This window comes from Crinia signifera, chromosome 12 (assembly GCF_055691185.1).
Source record: "Crinia signifera chromosome 12, ASM5569118v1, whole genome shotgun sequence".
Lineage (NCBI taxonomy): Eukaryota > Metazoa > Chordata > Amphibia > Anura > Myobatrachidae > Crinia > Crinia signifera.
The window spans coordinates 82,051,673-82,074,292 of NC_139228.1; the positions used below are offsets into that span (position 1 = coordinate 82,051,673).

General features: G+C 46.8%; 1 protein-coding gene across 1 annotated transcript in view; it reads right to left on the reverse strand.

Moving 5' to 3' along the window:
• Positions 1–22,620, reverse strand: part of AKAP6 (A-kinase anchoring protein 6) — a 203,886-nt gene that overhangs the window by 143,423 nt on the left and 37,843 nt on the right. The window contains exon 2 of the mRNA XM_083167534.1: positions 10,460–10,760. Within this exon, the coding sequence (XP_083023660.1) occupies positions 10,460–10,696 (237 nt within the window). The 5' untranslated portion in view covers positions 10,697–10,760. The remainder of the gene's footprint in view (positions 1–10,459; positions 10,761–22,620) is intronic.

The following is a 22,620-nucleotide window of genomic DNA, read 5'->3' on the forward strand; positions in this document are numbered from 1 at the left end:
CAGTATCAGCAGATCCCGCTATACAGTATTATCATTACTGTGCGGTATCAGCAGGTCCCCGCTATACAGTATTATCATTACTGTGCGGTATCAGCAGATCCCCGCTATACAGTATTATCATTACTGTGCAGTATCGGCAGGTCCCCGCTATACAGTATTATCATCACTGCGCAGTGTCGGCAGGTCCCCGCTATACAGTATTATCATCACTGCGCAGTATCAGCAGGTCCCCGCTATACAGTATTATCATTACCGTGCGGTATCAGCAGATCCCCGCTATACAGTATTATCATTACCGTGCGGTATCAGCAGATCCCCGCTATACAGTATTATCATTACCGTGCGGTATCAGCAGATCCCCGCTATACAGTATTATCATTACCGTGCGGTATCAGCAGATCCCCGCTATACAGTATTATCATTACCGTGCGGTATCAGCAGATCCCCGCTATACAGTATTATCATTACCGTGCGGTATCAGCAGATCCCCGCTATACAGTATTATCATTACCGTGCGGTATCAGCAGATCCCCGCTATACAGTATTATCATTACCGTGCGGTATCAGCAGATCCCCGCTATACAGTATTATCATTACCGTGCAGTATCAGCAGGTCCCCGCTATACAGTATTATCATTACTGCGCGGTATCAGCAGGTCCCCGCTATACAGTATTATCATTACTGCGCGGTATCAGCAGATCCCCGCTATACAGTATTATCATTACTGCGCGGCATCAGCAGATCCCCGCTATACAGTATTATCATTACTGAGCGGCATCAGCAGATCCCCGCTATACAGTATTATCATTACTGCGCGGTATCAGCAGATCCCCGCTATACAGTATTATCATTACTGCGCGGTATCAGCAGATCCCCGCTATACAGTATTATCATTACTGCGCGGTATCAGCAGATCCCCGCTATACAGTATTATCATTACTGCGCGGTATCAGCAGATCCCCGCTATACAGTATTATCATTACTGCGCGGTATCAGCAGGTCCTCGCTATACAGTATTATCATTACTGCGCAGTATCAGCAGGTCCCCGCTATACAGTATTATCATTACTGTGCAGTATCAGCAGGTCCCCGCTATACAGTATTATCATTACTGTGCAGTATCAGCAGGTCCCCGCTATACAGTATTATCATTACTGTGCGGTATCAGCAGGTCCCCGCTATACAGTATTATCATTACTGTGCAGTATCAGCAGATCCCCGCTATACAGTATTATCATTACTGTGCAGTATCAGCAGATCCCCGCTATACAGTATTATCATTACTGTGCAGTATCAGCAGATCCCCGCTATACAGTATTATCATTACTGTGCGGTATCAGCAGATCCCCGCTATACAGTATTATCATTACTGTGCAGTATCAGCAGGTCCCCGCTATACAGTATTATCATTACTGTGCAGTATCAGCAGGTCCCCGCTATACAGTATTATCATTACTGTGCAGTATCAGCAGGTCCCCGCTATACAGTATTATCATTACTGTGCAGTATCGGCAGGTCCCCGCTATACAGTATTATCATTACTAGCAGATCCCCGCTATACAGTATTATCATTACTGTGCAGTATCAGCAGGTCCCTGCTATACAGTATTATCATTACTGTGCGGCATCAGCAGGTCCCCGCTATACAGTATTATCGTTACTGTGCGGCATCAGCAGATCCCCGCTATACAGTATTATCGTTACTGTGCGGTATCAGCAGGTCCCCGCTATACAGTATTATCATTACTGTGCGGCATCAGCAGGTCCCCGCTATACAGTATTATCATTACTGCGCAGTATCAGCAGGTCCCCGCTATACAGTATTATCATTACTGCGCGGCATCAGCAGGTCCCCGCTATACAGTATTATCATTACTGTGCGGTATCAGCAGGTCCCCGCTATACAGTATTATCATTACTGTGCGGTATCAGCAGATCCCCGCTATACAGTATTATCATTACTGTGCGGTATCAGCAGGTCCCCGCTATACAGTATTATCGTTACTGTGCGGTATCAGCAGGTCCCCGCTATACAGTATTATCATTACTGTGCGGCATCAGCAGGTCCCCGCTATACAGTATTATCATTACTGTGCGGCATCAGCAGGTCCCCGCTATACAGTATTATCATTACTGTGCGGTATCAGCAGATCCCCGCTATACAGTATTATCATTACTGTGCGGTATCAGCAGATCCCCGCTATACAGTATTATCATTACTGTGCGGTATCAGCAGATCCCCGCTATACAGTATTATCATTACTGTGCGGTATCAGCAGGTCCCCGCCATACAGTATTATCATTACTGTGCGGTATCAGCAGATCCCCGCTATACAGTATTATCATTACTGTGCAGTATCAGCAGATCCCCGCTATACAGTATTACCATTACTGTGCGGTATCAGCAGATCCCCGCTATACAGTATTATCATTACTGTACGGCATCAGCAGATCCCCGCTATACAGTATTATCATTACTGTGCGGCATCAGCAGATCCCCGCTATACAGTATTATCATTACTGTGCGGCATCAGCAGATCCCCGCTATACAGTATTATCATTACTGTGCAGTATCAGCAGGTCCCCGCTATACAGTATTATCATTACTGTGCGGTATCAGCAGATCCCCACTATACAGTATTATCATTACTGTACAGCATCAGCAGGTCCCCGCTATAGAGTATTATCATTACTGTGCAATATAAGCAGATCCCCGCTATACAGTATTATCATTACTGTGCGGTATCAGCAGATCCCCGCTATACAGTATTATCATTACTGTGCGGTATCAGCAGATCCCCGCTATACAGTATTATCATTACTGTGCAGTATGAGCAGATCCCCGCTATACAGTATTATCATTACCATGCAGTATCAGCAGATCCCCGCTATACAGTATTATCATTACTGTGCGGTATCAGCAGATCCCCGCTATACAGTATTATCATTACCGTGCAGTATCAGCAGGTCCCGCTATACAGTATTATCATTACTGTGCGGTATCAGCAGGTCCCCGCTATACAGTATTATCATTACTGTACAGTATCAGCAGGTCCCCGCTATACAGTATTATCATTACTGTGCGGTATCAGCAGATCCCCACTATACAGTATTATCATTACTGTGCAGTATCAGCAGATCCCCGCTATACAGTATTATCATTACTGTGCGGTATCAGCAGGTCCCTCTATACAGTATTATCATTACTGTGCAGTATCAGCAGGTCCCCGCTATACAGTATTATCATTACTGTGCAGTATCAGCAGATCCCCGCTATACAGTATTATCATTACTGTGCGGTATCAGCAGATCCCCGCTATACAGTATTATCATTACTGCGCGGTATCAGCAGATCCCCGCTATACAGTATTATCATTACTGCGCGGTATCAGCAGATCCCCGCTATACAGTATTATCATTACTGCGCGGTATCAGCAGGTCCCCGCTATACGGTATTATCATTACTGCGCGGTATCAGCAGATCCCCGCTATACAGTATTATCATTACTGCGCAGTATCAGCAGATCCCCGCTATACAGTATTATCATTACTGTGCGGTATCAGCAGGTCCCCGCTATACAGTATTATCATTACTGTGCGGTATCAGCAGGTCCTCGCTATACAGTATTATCATTACTGTGCAGTATCAGCAGATCCCCGCTATACAGTATTATCATTACTGTGCGGTAACAGCAGATCCCCGCTATACAGTATTATCATTACTAGCAAATCCCCGCTATACAGTATTATCATTACTGTGCAGTATCAGCAGATCCCCGCTATACAGTATTATCATTACTGTGCAGCATCAGCAGGTCCCCGCTATACAGTATTATCATTACTGCGCAGTATCAGCAGATCCCGCTATACAGTATTATCATTACTGTGCGGTATCAGCAGGTCCCCGCTATACAGTATTATCATTACTGTGCGGTATCAGCAGATCCCCGCTATACAGTATTATCATTACTGTGCAGTATCGGCAGGTCCCCGCTATACAGTATTATCATCACTGCGCAGTGTCGGCAGGTCCCCGCTATACAGTATTATCATCACTGCGCAGTATCAGCAGGTCCCCGCTATACAGTATTATCATTACCGTGCGGTATCAGCAGATCCCCGCTATACAGTATTATCATTACCGTGCGGTATCAGCAGATCCCCGCTATACAGTATTATCATTACCGTGCGGTATCAGCAGATCCCCGCTATACAGTATTATCATTACCGTGCGGTATCAGCAGATCCCCGCTATACAGTATTATCATTACCGTGCGGTATCAGCAGATCCCCGCTATACAGTATTATCATTACCGTGCGGTATCAGCAGATCCCCGCTATACAGTATTATCATTACCGTGCGGTATCAGCAGATCCCCGCTATACAGTATTATCATTACCGTGCGGTATCAGCAGATCCCCGCTATACAGTATTATCATTACCGTGCGGTATCAGCAGGTCCCCGCTATACAGTATTATCATTACTGCGCGGTATCAGCAGGTCCCCGCTATACAGTATTATCATTACTGCGCGGTATCAGCAGATCCCCGCTATACAGTATTATCATTACTGCGCGGCATCAGCAGATCCCCGCTATACAGTATTATCATTACTGCGCGGCATCAGCAGATCCCCGCTATACAGTATTATCATTACTGCGCGGTATCAGCAGATCCCCGCTATACAGTATTATCATTACTGCGCGGTATCAGCAGATCCCCGCTATACAGTATTATCATTACTGCGCGGTATCAGCAGATCCCCGCTATACAGTATTATCATTACTGCGCGGTATCAGCAGATCCCCGCTATACAGTATTATCATTACTGCGCGGTATCAGCAGGTCCTCGCTATACAGTATTATCATTACTGCGCGGTATCAGCAGGTCCCCGCTATACAGTATTATCATTACTGCGCGGTATCAGCAGATCCCCGCTATACAGTATTATCATTACTGCGCGGTATCAGCAGGTCCCCGCTATACAGTATTATCATTACTGCGCGGTATCAGCAGATCCCCGCTATACAGTATTATCATTACTGCGCGGTATCAGCAGGTCCCCGCTATACAGTATTATCATTACTGCGCGGTATCAGCAGATCCCCGCTATACAGTATTATCATTACTGCGCGGTATCAGCAGATCCCCGCTATACAGTATTATCATTACTGCGCGGTATCAGCAGGTCCCCGCTATACAGTATTATCATTACTGTGCGGTATCAGCAGGTCCCCGCTATACAGTATTATCATTACTGTGCGGTATCAGCAGGTCCCCGCTATACAGTATTATCATTACCGTGCGGTATCAGCAGATCCCCGCTATACAGTATTATCATTACCGTGCGGTATCAGCAGATCCCCGCTATACAGTATTATCATTACTGCGCGGTATCAGCAGATCCCCGCTATACAGTATTATCATTACCGTGCGGTATCAGCAGGTCCCCGCTATACAGTATTATCATTACCGTGCGGTATCAGCAGGTCTCCGCTATACAGTATTATCATTACTGTGCGGTATCAGCAGGTCCCCGCTATACAGTATTATCATTACTGTGCAGTATCAGCAGATCCCCGCTATACAGTATTATCATTACTGTGCGGTATCAGCAGATCCCCGCTATACAGTATTATCATTACTGCGCGGTATCAGCAGGTCCCCGCTATACAGTATTATCATTACTGCGCGGTATCAGCAGGTCCCCGCTATACAGTATTATCATTACTGTGCAGTATCAGCAGGTCCCCGCTATACAGTATTATCATTACTGTGCGGTATCAGCAGATCCCCGCTATACAGTATTATCATTACTGTGCAGTATCAGCAGATCCCCGCTATACAGTATTATCATTACTGTGCGGTATCAGCAGATCCCCGCTATACAGTATTACCATTACTGTGCGGTATCAGCAGATCCCCGCTATACAGTATTATCATTACTGTGCGGTATCAGCAGATCCCCGCTATACAGTATTATCATTACTGTGCAGTATCAGCAGGTCCCCGCTATACAGTATTATCATTACTGTGCGGTATCAGCAGGTCCCCGCTGTACAGTATTATCATTACTGTGCAGTATCAGCAGGTCCCCGCTATACAGTATTATCATTACTGTGCGGTATCAGCAGATCCCCGCTGTACAGTATTATCATTACTGTGCAGTATCAGCATATCCCCGCTATACAGTATTATCATTACTGTGCAGTATCAGCAGGTCCCCGCTATACAGTATTATCATTACTGTGCAGCATCAGCAGATCCCCGCTATACAGTATTATCATTACTGCGCAGTATCAGCAGGTCCCCGCTATACAGTAGATCCCCGCTATACAGTATTATCATTACTGCGCAGTATCAGCAGATCCCCGCTATACAGTATTATCATTACTGCGCAGTATCAGCAGATCCCTGCTATACAGTATTATCATTACTGTGCAGTATCAGCAGGTCCCCGCTATACAGTATTATCATTACTGTGCAGTATCAGCAGATCCCCGCTATACAGTATTATCGTTACTGTGCGGTATCAGCAGGTCCCCGCTATACAGTATTATCATTACTGCGCAGTATCAGCAGATCCCCGCTATACAGTATTATCATTACTGCGCAGTATCAGCAGATCCCCGCTATACAGTATTATCATTACTGTGCAGTATCAGCAGATCCCCGCTATACAGTATTATCATTACTGTGCAGTATCAGCAGATCCCCGCTATACAGTATTATCATTACTGTGCAGTATCAGCAGGTCCCCGCTATACAGTATTATCATTACTGTGCGGTATCAGCAGGTCCCCGCTATACAGTATTATCATTACTGTGCAGTATCAGCAGATCCCCGCTATACAGTATTATCATTACTGTGCAGTATCAGCAGATCCCCGCTATACAGTATTATCATTACTGTGCAGTATCAGCAGATCCCCGCTATACAGTATTATCATTACTGTGCAGTATCAGCAGATCCCCGCTATACAGTATTATCATTACTGTGCAGTATCAGCAGGTCCCCGCTATACAGTATTATCATTACTGTGCAGTATCAGCAGATCCCCGCTATACAGTATTATCATTAGTGTGCGGTATCAGCAGATCCCCACTATACAGTATTATCATTACTGTGCAGTATCAGCAGGTCCCCGCTATACAGTATTATCATTACTGTGCAGTATCGGCAGGTCCCCGCTATACAGTATTATCATTACTGTGCAGTATCAGCAGGTCCCCGCTATACAGTATTATCATTACTGTGCAGTATCAGCAGATCCCCGCTATAGATGTGCTGTACTGGATTATCTCCTCTAGAGGGAGCTCCAACACCAGGTAGATGCCCATTGTGATGTGCTTCTATAATACCGCGTCTCCTCCATTGTTGATTAATTCATTTGTTAGATTTTAAAGTTAAAGACTGGAGGAGACTCAGTATTACAGAACGGCCGTATTAATTTTAGTTTTATGTTGTATGTGGAGATATTATTTATATTGTATTATTGTGAATACTTATTTTTATTCAAATATATAACAACCACTAAGGAGCTTATTCTGGTCCACGCGCAATGCTGTGAATTTAGCAGCGTTGCATGTGCATTAAATGCCATGTGCCGCTCGCACAGCTGCCCTGTCCTCGCTCGTTCCCCGCACAGCTCCAAATGGATGTTTTGCGTAAAACATCCCCACCTGCAGTGCACATGGCTTTGTCCATTGGAGAGTGATTGTGCCTTTCCGAGTGACTCAGAATAACCTCCTGGGGGTGTAAGGCTAAATTTGCATAATAATAATATTAATAAACAATTTATTGAATTAAATGAAATAAGATTGCTACCCTCATATGCTAGTAGATATCAATATACAATCTGAGCTCACCTGATGAAACATTCATGATTTGTAAACTTTAGCAAAGAAAATATTTAAGTATTTTATTAGTAAATTATTTTTTTTTACATCTATTTTGTTTCGTTTTATGCTTGTATTATATATTGCATTTATTTTATGAAAATAAAACTGTCAATCACCTGTGTCTTGTGCGATGATGCTGTGACAGGTTGCTGCTTAGGGGGGTAAGTAATTGCCTCAAGCACGATATTATTATTACAGTATCTGTCACTAAAGCTATATCTAGGTCAGTACATTTCATTTGTTTCTCTGTCTTTGGGGCTGATACAAAGGGATGATTCAGACCCACTCATAGCTGGCTGAGTTCGGTCCTCCAACCGACGATTTGGGTTTGCACATGCACCTTTGACGAGTTTATTGAGGGGCGGGCGTGGGGTGGAAGCAGGGGAGCAGAGTAATTTGCGTAATTTATACAAAAAAGTGCACAAAAACAGGATTATAAAGGCAATACACAGTACTAATATAGCATACCCTCCATCATCTGAGGGTCAGCAATCGGTACACAAACGTAAAGGGGGCGTGGCCAACATGAAAGGGGCGTGGCCAAGCCTCCTGGACAGCAGCACATGTCACTCTGCTCCCCTGCTTGCCGCTTGCTGATCTCGGTCATCAAATATTCTTAAAATCACCATACCTGCCCTGCCCCAAGTCTCCCGCCCAGCGCCGTTCCTCTTCTTCTGCACGGTGATTCATGCACTTCCCACAGGTGACATTCATCTCACCGCAGCCTATCCCTGAGCAGGGGGAGGCGGGCAGGCTGTGTTCCCCTGTGGGGCACCTCGGGATTTGTAGTATTGTAGGCGGATCCCCCTCACGCTCCCGGGGGAACATATGGAGGTGTTGGATACTACACCTCCCAGAGTCCGCGCAACCTCCTCGGCTGAAATAGAGGTGAAGGCAGGAGGAGGTGCCTGACATCAAGTGCTGCAGCTAGAAAACCGGTACAATCGGTACAGTGGATTTTAGCCGGTACAGGCCGTTAAAAAACGGTACTGTACCGGCTAAATCGGTACTGTTGGAGGGTATGATATAGGCAGCCGCATACACTTACATTCATGTTGTATTGCTTACAATATACACATATACGAACAATAACAAAAACTGCAGAAACAGCTCCGTTTTGATTTAAGGAAAAAGGAAAAGGATTCTAAAATCGGCACATACTGTACAAGCGTAATATATGGCCAAGCGCCCATCATCCTCATTGGGGTGTTAGCAATCAGCTTATAGCCAGCGCTGGCGAAAATCATCATCCAGTGTTTGTACCATCCCAGACTAACCACAAATAATATGACTCTCGTGTGTATGTGCTTCTGTGTCACACTGACTTTGTTTGTAAATGTGATTCAGACTTGATCGCTGCTCTGCGAATTTGCACAGCGGTTGATTAGCGATATGCTGCTCACGCTTCTGGGCCGCACTGCAGTGTGTGTGCGAGAAGCCTGCTAGCAGTGAAATCCCGCTACTTTCTTCCTTCAACAGCCGTACGCAAGGTGATTGGTGGTAACCGGTTGTCTCATGGGAGTGCCAACAAAACCCGAGGGGTGCTCATGATAACGCTGGTGTGGCTAAGCTATAGGGGAGGGTGTGTGTGATGTCAGCTCCGGCCTGAATCAGGCTGATTTTATCACAGCTGTCGAGTGAGTCCCTGGCTACTCGGAGTCTGCAATAAGTGGGGACCAGTGGAAAAATCATTCAATGCTGAGCGTCTAGCGAATGGATTTTTACACTTTCGCTCAGCTGCGATGTTTGTGCGCCGTATGCATCTGTTCGCACAGCGGGCTCATTCATTTGCAAGGCAGGATTTCACTATAGCGGGGTGGCGTCTACGCGTTCGCTGGCCACTGCAAATTTACACAGCAGCGATCAGGTTTGAATCGGACCCATGGACAGGCAGTGCCAACAAAGGGAAGGGGGGTTTACCAATTACCCAGGCCCAGGCTTAATGGAGGAACCTGGGTATGTACCTGATAGGCCTTATACAGAGTTATCGGGCCTACACATGAGGAGATGTGCTGAGTGATCTGTCGGTGAGAACACTGTGGCCATGCCCAGCGATCAGCTAGATTTATCCAGCATGCTGGATATTATTAGCTTATGGCCATACTTGCCTACCCTACGCGGTATAAAATGCAGATTTTTGCGGGTCCGTGGGAGGGGGCGGGGCTAAAATTACGCGAATCGCGCCATTTTAGCACCGCCCCCATCCACCGACCCGCAAATTAATGCTGCTGCTTATCGTGGGGGCGGGGCTAGGTGACGTCGGCCTCGCCCCGCCCCCGGAAACTTCGCCTCATCCCGCCCCCATTCACTCCTCTCCGGTCTTTTAGAAGTCGGCAGGTATGCTTGTGGCTCCTACACACGGAGCGATGAAGAGGCATTTTCTAGGCGATCTAGTTATAGACTCTTAGGTTTGAATTGGCCCCTTACTGAGCTATGAACTGTCAGAATCACATAGCCGAGGAACATATTTCTGGATGCAGATAGTAAGCGCCCCCGGTAGTAGGGCAGTATGTAAATCGGGAACCGTTGCGGCACACCCCTGCAGTGCGCTCACCTTCAGCTGCATGAGGTGCACATCCACGTGCTTGCTCTGGGGATCCTCCTGCACGGACTGTGTGAGCCCCCTCACTCGCTCCGCTGTGCCCCGTATCCACGTATCTATCTCGGGCAGGTGCAGTATAATTTTCCAGTCAGCCGCCGTGTGGACCGGTGGTGGTCTTTCATAGCTCTGGACACAATCCGGCCCAATGGAGGGCTGTATTACACTTGGCTCACAAGCATTGGGCTCCATGTTATCTGCGTCCTGGCTTCTGGTTGGCGTCAATGTCAGAATCCGGGCGGGAGGCTGTTCATACCTATGGAATATAATAATGACATTATTCATATAAGTATTGCCATACGTCTATATACTGTCCTTGTAAGGACTCAGCTACATGTTCATTTGGGGTTTTCATGCACAGTTTCGCAGCTTGCCTTTATGAAAACATGACATACTGGGGCAGATTTATTAAGCTCGGGGGAAGTGATAAAGTGTCTGGTTTTTATCATCGACCAACCAGCTCCCAGCTGTCATTTTTCAAACCAAGCCTGTAACTTCACAGTTACGAGCTGATTGGCCGGTGATAAAAACCAGACACTTTATCACTTCACTGAGCTTAATAAATCTGCCCCACGGTTCCATCAAGGTCAACATTCCCTAAATGATCTACAGGAGACGAAACCTTTAGTGCAACAGTTTGTGGGACTAAATAAAAACCCGACCTGGACAAGACACCGGAACGCCGGACCGGACATCAAACTCTGCATTCCGGAGCTTGTAGGGGGGTGTCCTGTCCGGGAGGGTTTGTCTGGGGGGGATACTTGTGATAGCTTTCGCCAGGGACATGGGGAAGGGGAGATTACAGTCTCCTCATGTGGTCCCCCCCCCCCTCCCACCCCCCTGGACATACACCCCCCGGACCGGACACTACAAGCTCCAGAATGCAGAGTTTGATGTTCAGTCCGGCATTCTGGGGTCTTGTCCGGTCCGGTTTTTACCCATACCCAAAGTTTGTTACCACATCAGACATGAGAAGATGGCATTGCTTCCCGACCCCACAAACGGCAGTGAGATAAATATCTTGGATCAATAACCCCCATAATGTATTTCACCACATAGTGACCGTAACCCATCAGGAAGTACGACCACCTCTGTATACTGTAGGACAGAGCATTTTGCAGAACCCTCTGGAGAACACAGGTTTGTGCATCCGCACTGATCTCAGAGACACAATTGCTGTTCATCAGTCTGGAAGGAGTAGAGGCCGTTCCCAGATGATTTGAAGTCAACTGCTCTACAGTGAGCTCATTATTTACAAATGGAGAACACTGAAGAGAGTTGGGAATATTCCCAGAAGTGGGCATTCTGCTAAACTCAGCCAAAGAGCAGGCCCTCTGCTGCTGCAACACATGACAAAGATCCCAGCCAAACACTACAACCAGGGTTGTACAGGTCTCTTCTCTCAATGCAGCTAGAACTAATGACTCATCAGACCATCAGGAGCAGACTGAACAAGTGTGAAGCCGGACACACTGAGATGATATGGGCCCGATAAGCCGTTTCTGACTGGATTGAAATGACATATCGGACATATCGATCAATTTGTATGCCCGGTTTGTGGATGAACATGGTTGCATGTGATGCCGTTCCGTCATCCCTGCAATGTATTGGGCGTTTCTGACCCTCCAATATGACCTCTTCCATCAGATATAAACTGCTCTCCTCCTGGACTTACCCCTTATGCCTGTACACACCAGAACGATGCAGGTCGTGAGCAGATTATAAGACAATCGTACGGCTCACGATCTTCTTGAGCACACGATCCGCTCAAGACTGATCCGATCTCAGCCTGTATCCAGCTGAATTGTTGTTTCCAGATCCTACCTGCTGCAGGTAAGATCTGTGAAACGACCCACGGTAGAGATTGTATCTAAATTGGGTGTTTTGAGGCCAAATCATTCTGGCGTGTACCCTACATTATTCTATGATTGCCAGCACCTGCGTTGAACTATTTAATTGATACAAAAGGTTTTTCAAACCAGGTGAAGGCACTCGTAAATTTAGGGGGAAGTCCAGGAGCGGAGCATGTTGTACCCGATGGAAGCGGTCATGCTATTTAGACATTTGAAGATGCACTGTATTGTGGGCGTGTTGCGGGCATGTTTCGGAAAGTGGTTGCGTACACAGGCGCTCCATCACTCACAGTGGAGGCCATACTGACTGAGAATTTGTAGCTAGCATGGTGGCTGGTGCAAGCTTTCATGATGCGCCATTGGTGTACCTAAAGTTGCAGAAAGGGGGCGTCTCAGTACTTGCGTATTCATATACAACGTGTACACCAGGGGAAGACCTTTTACTAACATTAGAACAAATCACAGGTTTGACTGTGGCAAAATATGCAAAAAAATTCACAGCAGCATGGGGCTCAGGAAGAGAGGTAAGTGGTAAAGTGGACAAACAGTTGCCTATAGCAACCAGCCAGATTAAAGGTAGCTTTTATCAAGTACACTGTATAAAATGACAGATCTATGCTGATTGGATGCTGTCATTTCTCCACTCTTATCACTGATTCTTCCTCAGAATCTTCCGCCACGTTTGTCAAAGGCCAAACACAGCAAATCTCTGCAAGGACCACATACCAGCCATTAAGCCTGGTGATGGAGGAGAGATGTGCCGTTCCCCACCATGACTCCTCTTTCTACCACAGTAGAGGAAATGATGAGGCCATCTGTGTGACAATGTAGCTTCGTCATTATGGGACCATTCAACAGTACAAGGATCGCAAATCTACACCTGACAGAACTTTACCAGTTCTGTGGCGGACAGAGCCAGGCAAAAACCAATGTATTTGTTATATAAATAACAGCAAAAGTCAAATCTGCTGGACACATTTCATGAGGCCCACACACACAGCGGTGAGCGTTCTGCTAGATCGCTCAGCACACAGCACTGCACAGCGATGTGCTGAGCGATCAGTCAAGGCCAGTGTTCTCCGGTGAAAACACTGGCCCTGATCCTGGCGATTAACTAGATTTATCCAGTGTGCTAGATATTAATCGTCGGGGCGATAACGGCACGCAGGGACGCTACACATGGTGCGATGTAGGTTCTAGATCGTTTCTGTTGTCATTATGATTTAAAAAGAGTAAACACAGTTGTATGACAATAAATTGCGTCACCCAACCACTCACCATGAGTGATAGGAAAGTTTGTGAGTTATCATTCACAGGGCGGGATGTTATAACATCCGCGGCCCCCCTTCGCCGGACATCGTATTTTTAATAACGGCATATGCTATAACATATGCCGTTATTCATGCAAGGGACAGCTCTTGTGGTAAGAGCTGTCCCTTGCGATGCGGTGCCGGCGCTGGACTTCCGGGTCTGTGACCCGGGAGTCCATCTGCGCATGCGTAGACCCCGGCGCCGGCCGCAGGGCACGCTGGGAGGGATCCGTGACGGATCCCTCAAACAGCGCTGCGGTAAGAAGCCCGTAGGCTTCTGCAGGGATTCGCCAGCTTTAGCTGGCGATTCCCTCCGCAGCGCTGACACTGCGGAGGCGCCATATAGCATATAGAAATGCGGTAGAAACCCCGAAAACGGGGTTTTTACCGCATTTCTGCTATATAGCATCCCGCCCATATTCTCTGACAAACGGCCAGAAATCACAAATTCTGCCAGGTATGTCACCTTATAAGCACAACTGTATGTCATCCTGAGGGACAGTATTTACTTCTGTTTGTCCACAATTTGCCTATTACAAAATTAAGTTAAATTGGTCATGAACCACCAGTCCAGGGCACCCCTGCAAGTCTCGCAAGGCACTGTAGGGTGCCACAGCACACAGTTTGGGAACCACTTATACATCTCCCTGAAATACTAGTATGGACATGACTTGTCACTGTGGAGCCTTATTGGGTAATCCTGGGGGGTGTGCCACATCTGTTGGGGGCAGGAATAGCACCTCCGCAGCCTTCACCCCTACTTAGAAAAATAGGGGGGTACTCAATCCCGAATCCGACAGTCGAGATGTTCCTGACAGTCAGAATCACGGTCGTTTTAGACTCGTTCTAATGTTTGGACTGTCGAGTGTTGGAGCAGCCGCTAAAGAAGGGCAACGGCCAATCTCCATAAGGAATGTGGGACACCTACCACCGAGGTTTGGCTAAACATAAGGGAGCGCCCCTTAATATATATATATATATATATATATATATATATATAGTATATACTGCGATTGTGTGCATGATATTGTACCAGTAGAAAATAACCCATAACCTGTAGAGTATAAGGCAACATATGTATATTGCTAGAATTAAAGTGCAACGTTTGGAACCTGCTTGGAGGTGGGGCCCCCTAGGAAGTGGGGCCCATGGGGCATTTCCCCAACCATGGACACTAACTGCCAGGTGCTTGATATCTGTCTTAGGGCGGGATGTTGTAACATCCGCAGCCCTGTATTGACGGGCACCGCATTATTAATAACCACATGTGCTCTAACATATGTGGTCATTAACGCAAGGGACAGCTCTTGCGATAAGAGCTGTCCCTTGCGATGCGGTGCCGGTACTGGACTTCCGGGTCTGTAACCCGGGAGTCCATCTGCGCATGCGCAGACCCCGGCGCTGGCCGCAGGGCATGCTGGGAGGGATCCATGACGGATCCCTCCCACAGCGCTGCTGTAAGAATCCCATAGGCTTCTGCAGGGAATCGCCAGCTTTTGCTGGCGATTCCCTCCGCAGCGCTGCCACTGCGGAGGGGGGTTAGAGCATACAGAAATGCGGTAAAAACCCAGATAACGGGGTTTTTACCTCATTTCTTTGTTACAGAATCGCCCCCGTAAGCTTGTTAAGGTGTAACTGCATCTCACCCTGGGCCAGATGTATCAAGCTTCAAAAAGGAATAAAGGGGAGAGTATCGCACAACCAGCCAATCAGCTCCTACCCATCATTTTTCAAACCCAGTCTGTAACATGACAGTTAGGAGCTGCTTGTCTTTTTTTATGTCTCTCTCCATTTTATCCCTTTTTGAAGCTTTATACATCTGGTCCAGGGTGCTAGACCAGTCAAGTTTTTAACAATACATTACTATATGCTGCCTTTATTCTTGTATTTTGTTCTGCCTTTGGGAATACGGACATAAGAATCCCCACAGATATAAGATCATCTTTCTCTTCTGCAGTTAGTTTTCCTGGTTTATAACTTACTGACCCAATAAATACAGTTACTGGTGAGAGAATATGAAATGAGAGGCATGTAATGGCGTGGGGTATATTTATCATTATGCGGCAGGAGTTTGTATTGCAGTGATAGAAGATTTTCCTACGCAGCAAAAAGAGGTTCGCTGAGGCAGCTGGCGCCGTGCCCGGCCACACGGCCACACCGAGTAGCAGCAGTAAGACGATACAAAATGCATCGCCAGCCAGTCCTGGTCTCCTCTGCACGACTCCTCTCTCTGGGACACGGACATTCGTATCGTCTTGTGCCGACTTAAGCCATGTCGGCCTGCAGTGGTTGACACAATGCATGTCAACCAAATATGGGTCAACCCAAGGACCCATACCGTCCCACTCCCCTTTTTCTCTTCAGACACTCCTGGTGCAGGTCAGCCACAACACCACACTGTCGACCTTTTGACTACACCCCATGTAGACTGGTGGTGTAATGGTGAGCAAAGTCTTTTTTCAGGCACAAATTACCCCATAATACCAAGTGAGTATTGTTCACATGTCACAGCCTGCTGGAGTATTTACATGCGATTGCGGCGTTCAAATGCCGAAAAGCGTCCAAATCGCATGTGATTGACAGCAGGTCCGATACATCGCATTGGAACCTGAGAGTCGGACCGGCTGCAGAAGTGATCTGTTGGAGGCAGGCCTGGCTGGGATTGCATACGACATATCGTATGGGAAAGGATCGCATGCGATCCCGCCACCCGAGAAGACAAAGGGGATTGCGGGAAACTTTTGCGGTAAGAGGCCCTAGTGTCCCCATACATGCCTTTAGTTACTTAGCGCAAGCACCCGACTTGTACTGCGCATATACAGTGCGGGTCCTGCATGGTCGCACATAATACGGTTGCAGACATCAGGTGATTGACAGTCTGCAGCCTTTTGGGGGCCAACAAACTGCGGTGTGTCATTTACATATAGTGGGATCACCAAGGCCAGTATATCCATGCTCTGATGGAGATTTAATGACGTTTCGGAAAGGAAACATGGCAGCTGGCCTGCGTAACCTCATGGGTCACTTCACCGGTTGATAATGGCCCTCATTCTGGTTGACTCAGTAAGCTGCGAAGCTCGCAGCTTACAGAGTCCTGGAGTGCCGCCCCGCCGCCCCGCCGAATGGGTCTTTAGAAAGAATCAGAAATAAAAAAAAACAGTTGCAGTTTTGCGTTTTTCCCCCTGCAGAACTGCAACTGATACTGAATCAGGCCCCTTGTTTATTTTTACACACAGTGAATCTGAATCTGCAGAGCACACTGCTCACATGCAGGAACTTACAATACGGGTACAAATAAGGCTGAACACTCACACTATTGAACACTATTAAACAGGATTAAACAGGATTGCTCAGTGTGTCCCAGGCAGTTCAAAAGAAAATCGTTAGCAATATAATTCATAGACTATATCATATCTGGCTATATCGGGCCTGATTCGAGTTCATTCGCAATGTTTTTGGACTGCGCATGCGCAGGCTCCGTTTGTGTGGGGTGTGAGGAAGCCACCGAATTAATTCGCCCCCAAATGATTTTGTTCCCACATGCAAGGCTGCTGGACATTCATTCAAATGCATGCAGGGAAATTGGCATGTGAGGGGGAGCGGGTATTCCTGCGGGCGGCGGGCAGCATTTATATAACCTGCAAATTTTGCAGCTTTGCGGGTCAATCAGAATGACCTCCACTGTGTACCCAGCTTTAATAAATTTCAGTGTCTCATCTTGAAAAACTCTCCCGTACCCTTGCAATGTCAATGCTTAAATTCAGATCAAACATGATTCTTAGTAAATTTACCATACCACCCACCTGTACCAACTACAGCAGGACAGCTCCTCCTGCGGGCGGCAGTTGGGGAGAGCCGGAGATCACCACTGTTCTGCTCTCTACAGAGGACCAGTGATCGCTGAAGAGGTGTCATGCGCACGGCTTCTCTTCAGTGAAGGGAGGGAGGTAGGCCGGGGCTGCCCAGGAGCTAAGGGAGCAGGGCCACCGGTAAGGGGGTGCCAGGGGTACAGCTGTCCCGGGCCCTGGCCTCTGGAGGGGCCCGGGCAGCTGCCCACAGTGGTACGGCACAACGCTCCCCCACAATGCATCCCCCACCCGGCGGCCTGAGCCTAGGATACAGAGGGGCTTGGCGCTCTGCAGGCTGCACTGTGCAGTGAGTGCTCCGAGTCCCGAGATGAAGGAGAGAGAAGATGCTGCGCTGCTGCTTGAGCCTGGGAGATGTTGCGCCGCCGCCACCGCTGGTAAGTAATAGTAATTGGGGGAGGGTAGGGGGAGGCAGAGTGCTGGCGCGCAAGGGGGAGTGCCGCTGGGGGCCCGGGCTGAAGGTCAGTCCCGGGCCACAACATTACTATTGGCGGCCCTTAAAGGGAGTGCTGGGTATGCCACCAAAAATGGTAAAAATAGGGGTTGAGGCGGTAGGCCATGCCCTCTACCCAAGGCCACACCCACCCCTTAGCTCCACCTCTTTTCTGGCCAATCACGCCAGGTCCTAAATTCACAATTACAAAAGTTGGACGGGTATGAATTTACACACTACAGTATAATCGCTCTGTGCATTACTGTCCCGTGGATATGATTTCCTGGGAATAGTACATTGCATTTCCCATAAAGGTCCCATTTTTTTAGAAGCTGTTTGTGGAAAGAGTTTCATCTCCTGGATAATTCTTCCATCTGTTACTTTACAGCCATTACCAAAGTCCATCTTTCCCTATCTATTAAATTACTTAGCGATTACTCAATAGGCATTTCATAAGAACAATCCCTTTGTTCTCCGTGATAACCAAAAGGTCATTACTACATTAAAACAGGCTGTCATTAGTAGTGGGGGACGGAGATGGGTGCCGGACGGGGTCCCGACAGTCGGGAACCTGACAGTCATTTACCCGACGTCAGGATCCCGACTGTTAAAACACAGACAGGCGGGTTCCCGACGGCCACCGGCTATTCTCCCTCGTGAAGGTCCACGACCCCCATAGAGGGAGAATATAATAGGTGGTGAACGTAGCGAGCCACCGTGCCCGCAGCGTGGCGAGTGCAGCGAGCCCGCAAGGGGCTTTGTTACGCTCGCCATGCTGTCTGAGTCCGGCCAGTCGGGATCCCGACGTCGGGCTAATGACTGTCGGAACCCTATACCACACCCAACGGAGATATCCAAATCTTGCAACACTAAACTATTGCATACATATTAATTTCAACGTATATTATTTTTTATGTAATTGATTTTTGCAATATCTCATTTTAGTCTCGGGCTAGAGAGACAACACAGGGCTGGAGAGACAGAAGGAAGTTGGCTGGGGCTAGAGAGACACCACAGGGCTGGAGAGACAGAAGGAAGTTGGCTGTGGCTAGAGAGATACCACAGGGCTGGAGAGACAGAAGTGGGCTGGATGAGCTTTGAGAACACGGCAGGGCTGGAGAGAGAGAACAGGACTGGCTGTGGCTATAGAGACACCACAGGGTGGGAGACCAAAGAGATGGGACTAAAGAGATGTGCATGAACGTAGTTGGGGTGAGGGGGTGCAGTAGCGCACGCAGGGGGGGTTTCTGAGTACCCAGAACCCCCCCCCCCAGGAGTCTAAGGGCCCTAGGCTGAAAGCTGAGGGTCCCCTCTTTCCATGGGTACACGAATTTTAAAAATCGGCCCCTGGGAACCGGAGATATCTGACTTCAAAGCAGTGGTCCCCATCCAAGCCTGTTAATTGCTCTTCCCAGTCAGATATTTCAGGTTCTGTCTGACTTAGAGGTTTTCTGAGGGTATATTCCAAAAGCTGGGACTCTCCCCCTTTGATGGACACTAGTAGATTGTCTCTTCTGTTCCCAGAACCAGAGATATCAGCCTTCCAGCAGCTGGTTACTGCTCCAGCTCCACACACCTGGTATGTAGTATTATATACTCGTTGGCAGATTGCTCTGCCTCCTGAACTCTGATCCCCTAGTCCCCAATACCATTTGGTAGGTGGGATTCTCTAGTTTTTAATTCCATTAAAATCTAAGAAATATATTTCCAGAAACTGGAGAGATCTGCAGTCAAGCAAGCTGTCCTCCCACCAGAAAATTATGAATAATAAGCCCACTCCACTATACACCCCTCCTCTGCGTATTAAACATCCTCTACCACCCTGGAAGTTATGTATCAGGGCCCCTTCATTCAGCCCAATGCCCCTTCTCCCACCCCATCTCCCACCATCTGTGCAGTAAAGGGGTTATTGGTGGAAATTACTGATCCCTACATGCTGGGTGGTTGATATAATACCCTCTACCACCTGCGGGACACTAAAGCTTCCCCCACCCCTACCACTGGAGGATAGGTAGGTGCCCCAATACATTGCTATGCCCAGGGGTCTACACTGCTGTTGACACCCTTGTATATATATATATATATATATATATATATATATATATGTATGTATATGTGTGTGTGTGTGTGTGTGTGTGTGTGTATATGTGTATATATATATATATATTTTTTTAATTATTATTATTTATATACATTTGGTCTATCTATAATAGTACCGGCATATACTGGGTCACCTAAGTGTCCATCTCCGTGCTTTGCTCCGCCCCTCTGGAAACCCCCTTCTGAAAATCCTGCGTTTGCCCCTGGGGTGGCCCTGACTATTTTGTCCCAGGGCAATAGGATGGTGATAATTACCACCATATAGAACATTTAGTAACACAGCTTTTATGTACCTTTAACATGTTTCAATATGAAACAATAACGATGAAACAAGGAGACTGCACATATTATTGGCATCACTCCATCGTTGCTATTGCATATGGTCTGTCATACTTTTATAAGAAATGCAGATCTTATGAGATCATGTAATTTAATAAGACATCCCATCTGATAAGGGCAAACTGAACTTAGCTGTAAAGAAAAATGACCTGAAGACATTTATTAGCTTGCTGACAGTGTACTATGAACAAATTGATGGCCTGTACTCTGTGCAAACGCATATTTATATTTTATAGACAACCAGAAGACATACAACAGTGTAGTAGGGAGCTATATCAGTGTAGTAGGGAGCTATAACAGTGTATTAGGGAGCTATACCAGTGTATTAGGGAGCTATACCAGTGTAGTAGGGAGCTATAACAGTGTATTAGGGAGCTATACCAGTGTAGTAGGGAGCTACAACAGTGTATTAGGGAGCTATACCAGTGTAGTAGGGAGCTATAACAGTGTATTAGGGAGTTATACCAGTGTAGTAGGGAGCTATAACAGTGTATTAGGGAGCTATAACAGTGCAGTAGGGGGCTATAACAGTGTAGAAGGGAGCTATAGCAGTGTAGTAGGGAGTTATAACAGTGTATTAGGGAGTTATACCAGTGTAGTAGGGAGCTATACCAGTGTAGTAGGGAGCTATACCAGTGTAGTAGGGAGCTATAACAGTGTATTAGGGAGCTATACCAGTGTAGTAGGGAGCTATTTCAGTGTAGTAGGGAGCTATAACAGTGTAGTAGGGGGCTATAACAGTGTAGTAGGGAGCTATAACAGTGTAGTAGGGAGCTATAACAGTGTAGTAGGGGGCTATAACAGTGTAGTAGGGAGATATAACAGTGTAGTAGGGAGCTATAACAGTGTAGTAGGAAGCTATAACAGTGTAGTAGGGAGCTATACCAGTGTAGTAGGGAACTATAACAGTGTATTAGGGAGCTATACCAGTGTAGTAGGGAGCTATACCAGTGTAGTAGGGAGCTATAACAGTGTATTAGGGAGCTATACCAGTGTAGTAGGGAGCTATAACAGTGTAGTAGGGAGATATAACAGTGTAGTAGGGGGCTATAACAGTGTAGTAGGGAGCTATAACAGTTTAGTAGGGAGGTATAACAGTGTAGTAGGGGGCTATAACAGTGTAGTAGGGAGCTATAACAGTGTAGTAGGGAGCTATAACAGTGTATTAGGGAGCTATAACAGTGTAGTAGAGAGCTATAACAGTGCAGTAGGGAGCTATAACAGTGTAGTAGGGCGCTATAACAGTGTATTAGGGAGCTATACCAGTGTAGTAGGAGGCTATAACAGTGTATTAGGGGGCTATAACAGTGTAGTAGTGAGCTATAACAGTGTATTAGGGGGCTATAACAGTGTAGTAGGGAGCTATAACAGTGTAGTAGGGAGCTATACCAGTGTAGTAAGGAGCTATATCAGTGTAGTAGGGAGCTATAACAGTGTAGTAGGGAGCTATAACAGTGTAGTAGGGGCCTATAACAGTGTAGTAGGGAGCTATAACAGTGTAGTAGGGAGCTATAACAGTGTAGTAGGGGGCTATAACAGTGTAGTAGGGAGATATAAAAGTGTAGTAGGGAGCTATAACAGTGTAGTAGGAAGCTATAACAGTGTAGTAGGGAGCTATATCAGTGTAGTAGGGAGATATAACAGTGTAGTAGGGAGATATAACAGTGTAGTAGGGAGCTATAACAACGTAGTAGGGAGCTATAACAGTGTAGTAGTGAGTTATAACTACATAGTAGGGGCTATAACAGTGTAGTAGGGAGCTAAAACAGTGTAGTATGGATCTATAACAACGTAGTAGGGAGCTATAACAACATAGTAGGGAGCTATAACAGTGTAGTATGGAACTATAACAATGTAGTAGGGAGCTATAACAGTGTAGTAGGGAGCTATAACAGTGTAGTAGGGAGCTATAACAGTGTAGTAGGGAGTTATAACAGGTAAGTAGGGAGCTATAACAGTGTAGTAGGGAGCTATAACAGTGTAGTAGGGGGCTATAACAGTGAAGTGGGGAGATATAACAGTGTAGTAGGGAGTTATATCAGTGTAGTAGGGAGCTAAAACAGTGTAGTAGGGAGCTATAACAACATAGTAGGGAGCTATAACAACGTAGTAGGGAGCTATAACAACGTAGTAGGGAGCTATAACAGTGTAGTAGGGAGCTATAACAGTGTAGTAGGGAGCTATAACAGTGTAGTAGGGAGTTATAACAGGTAAG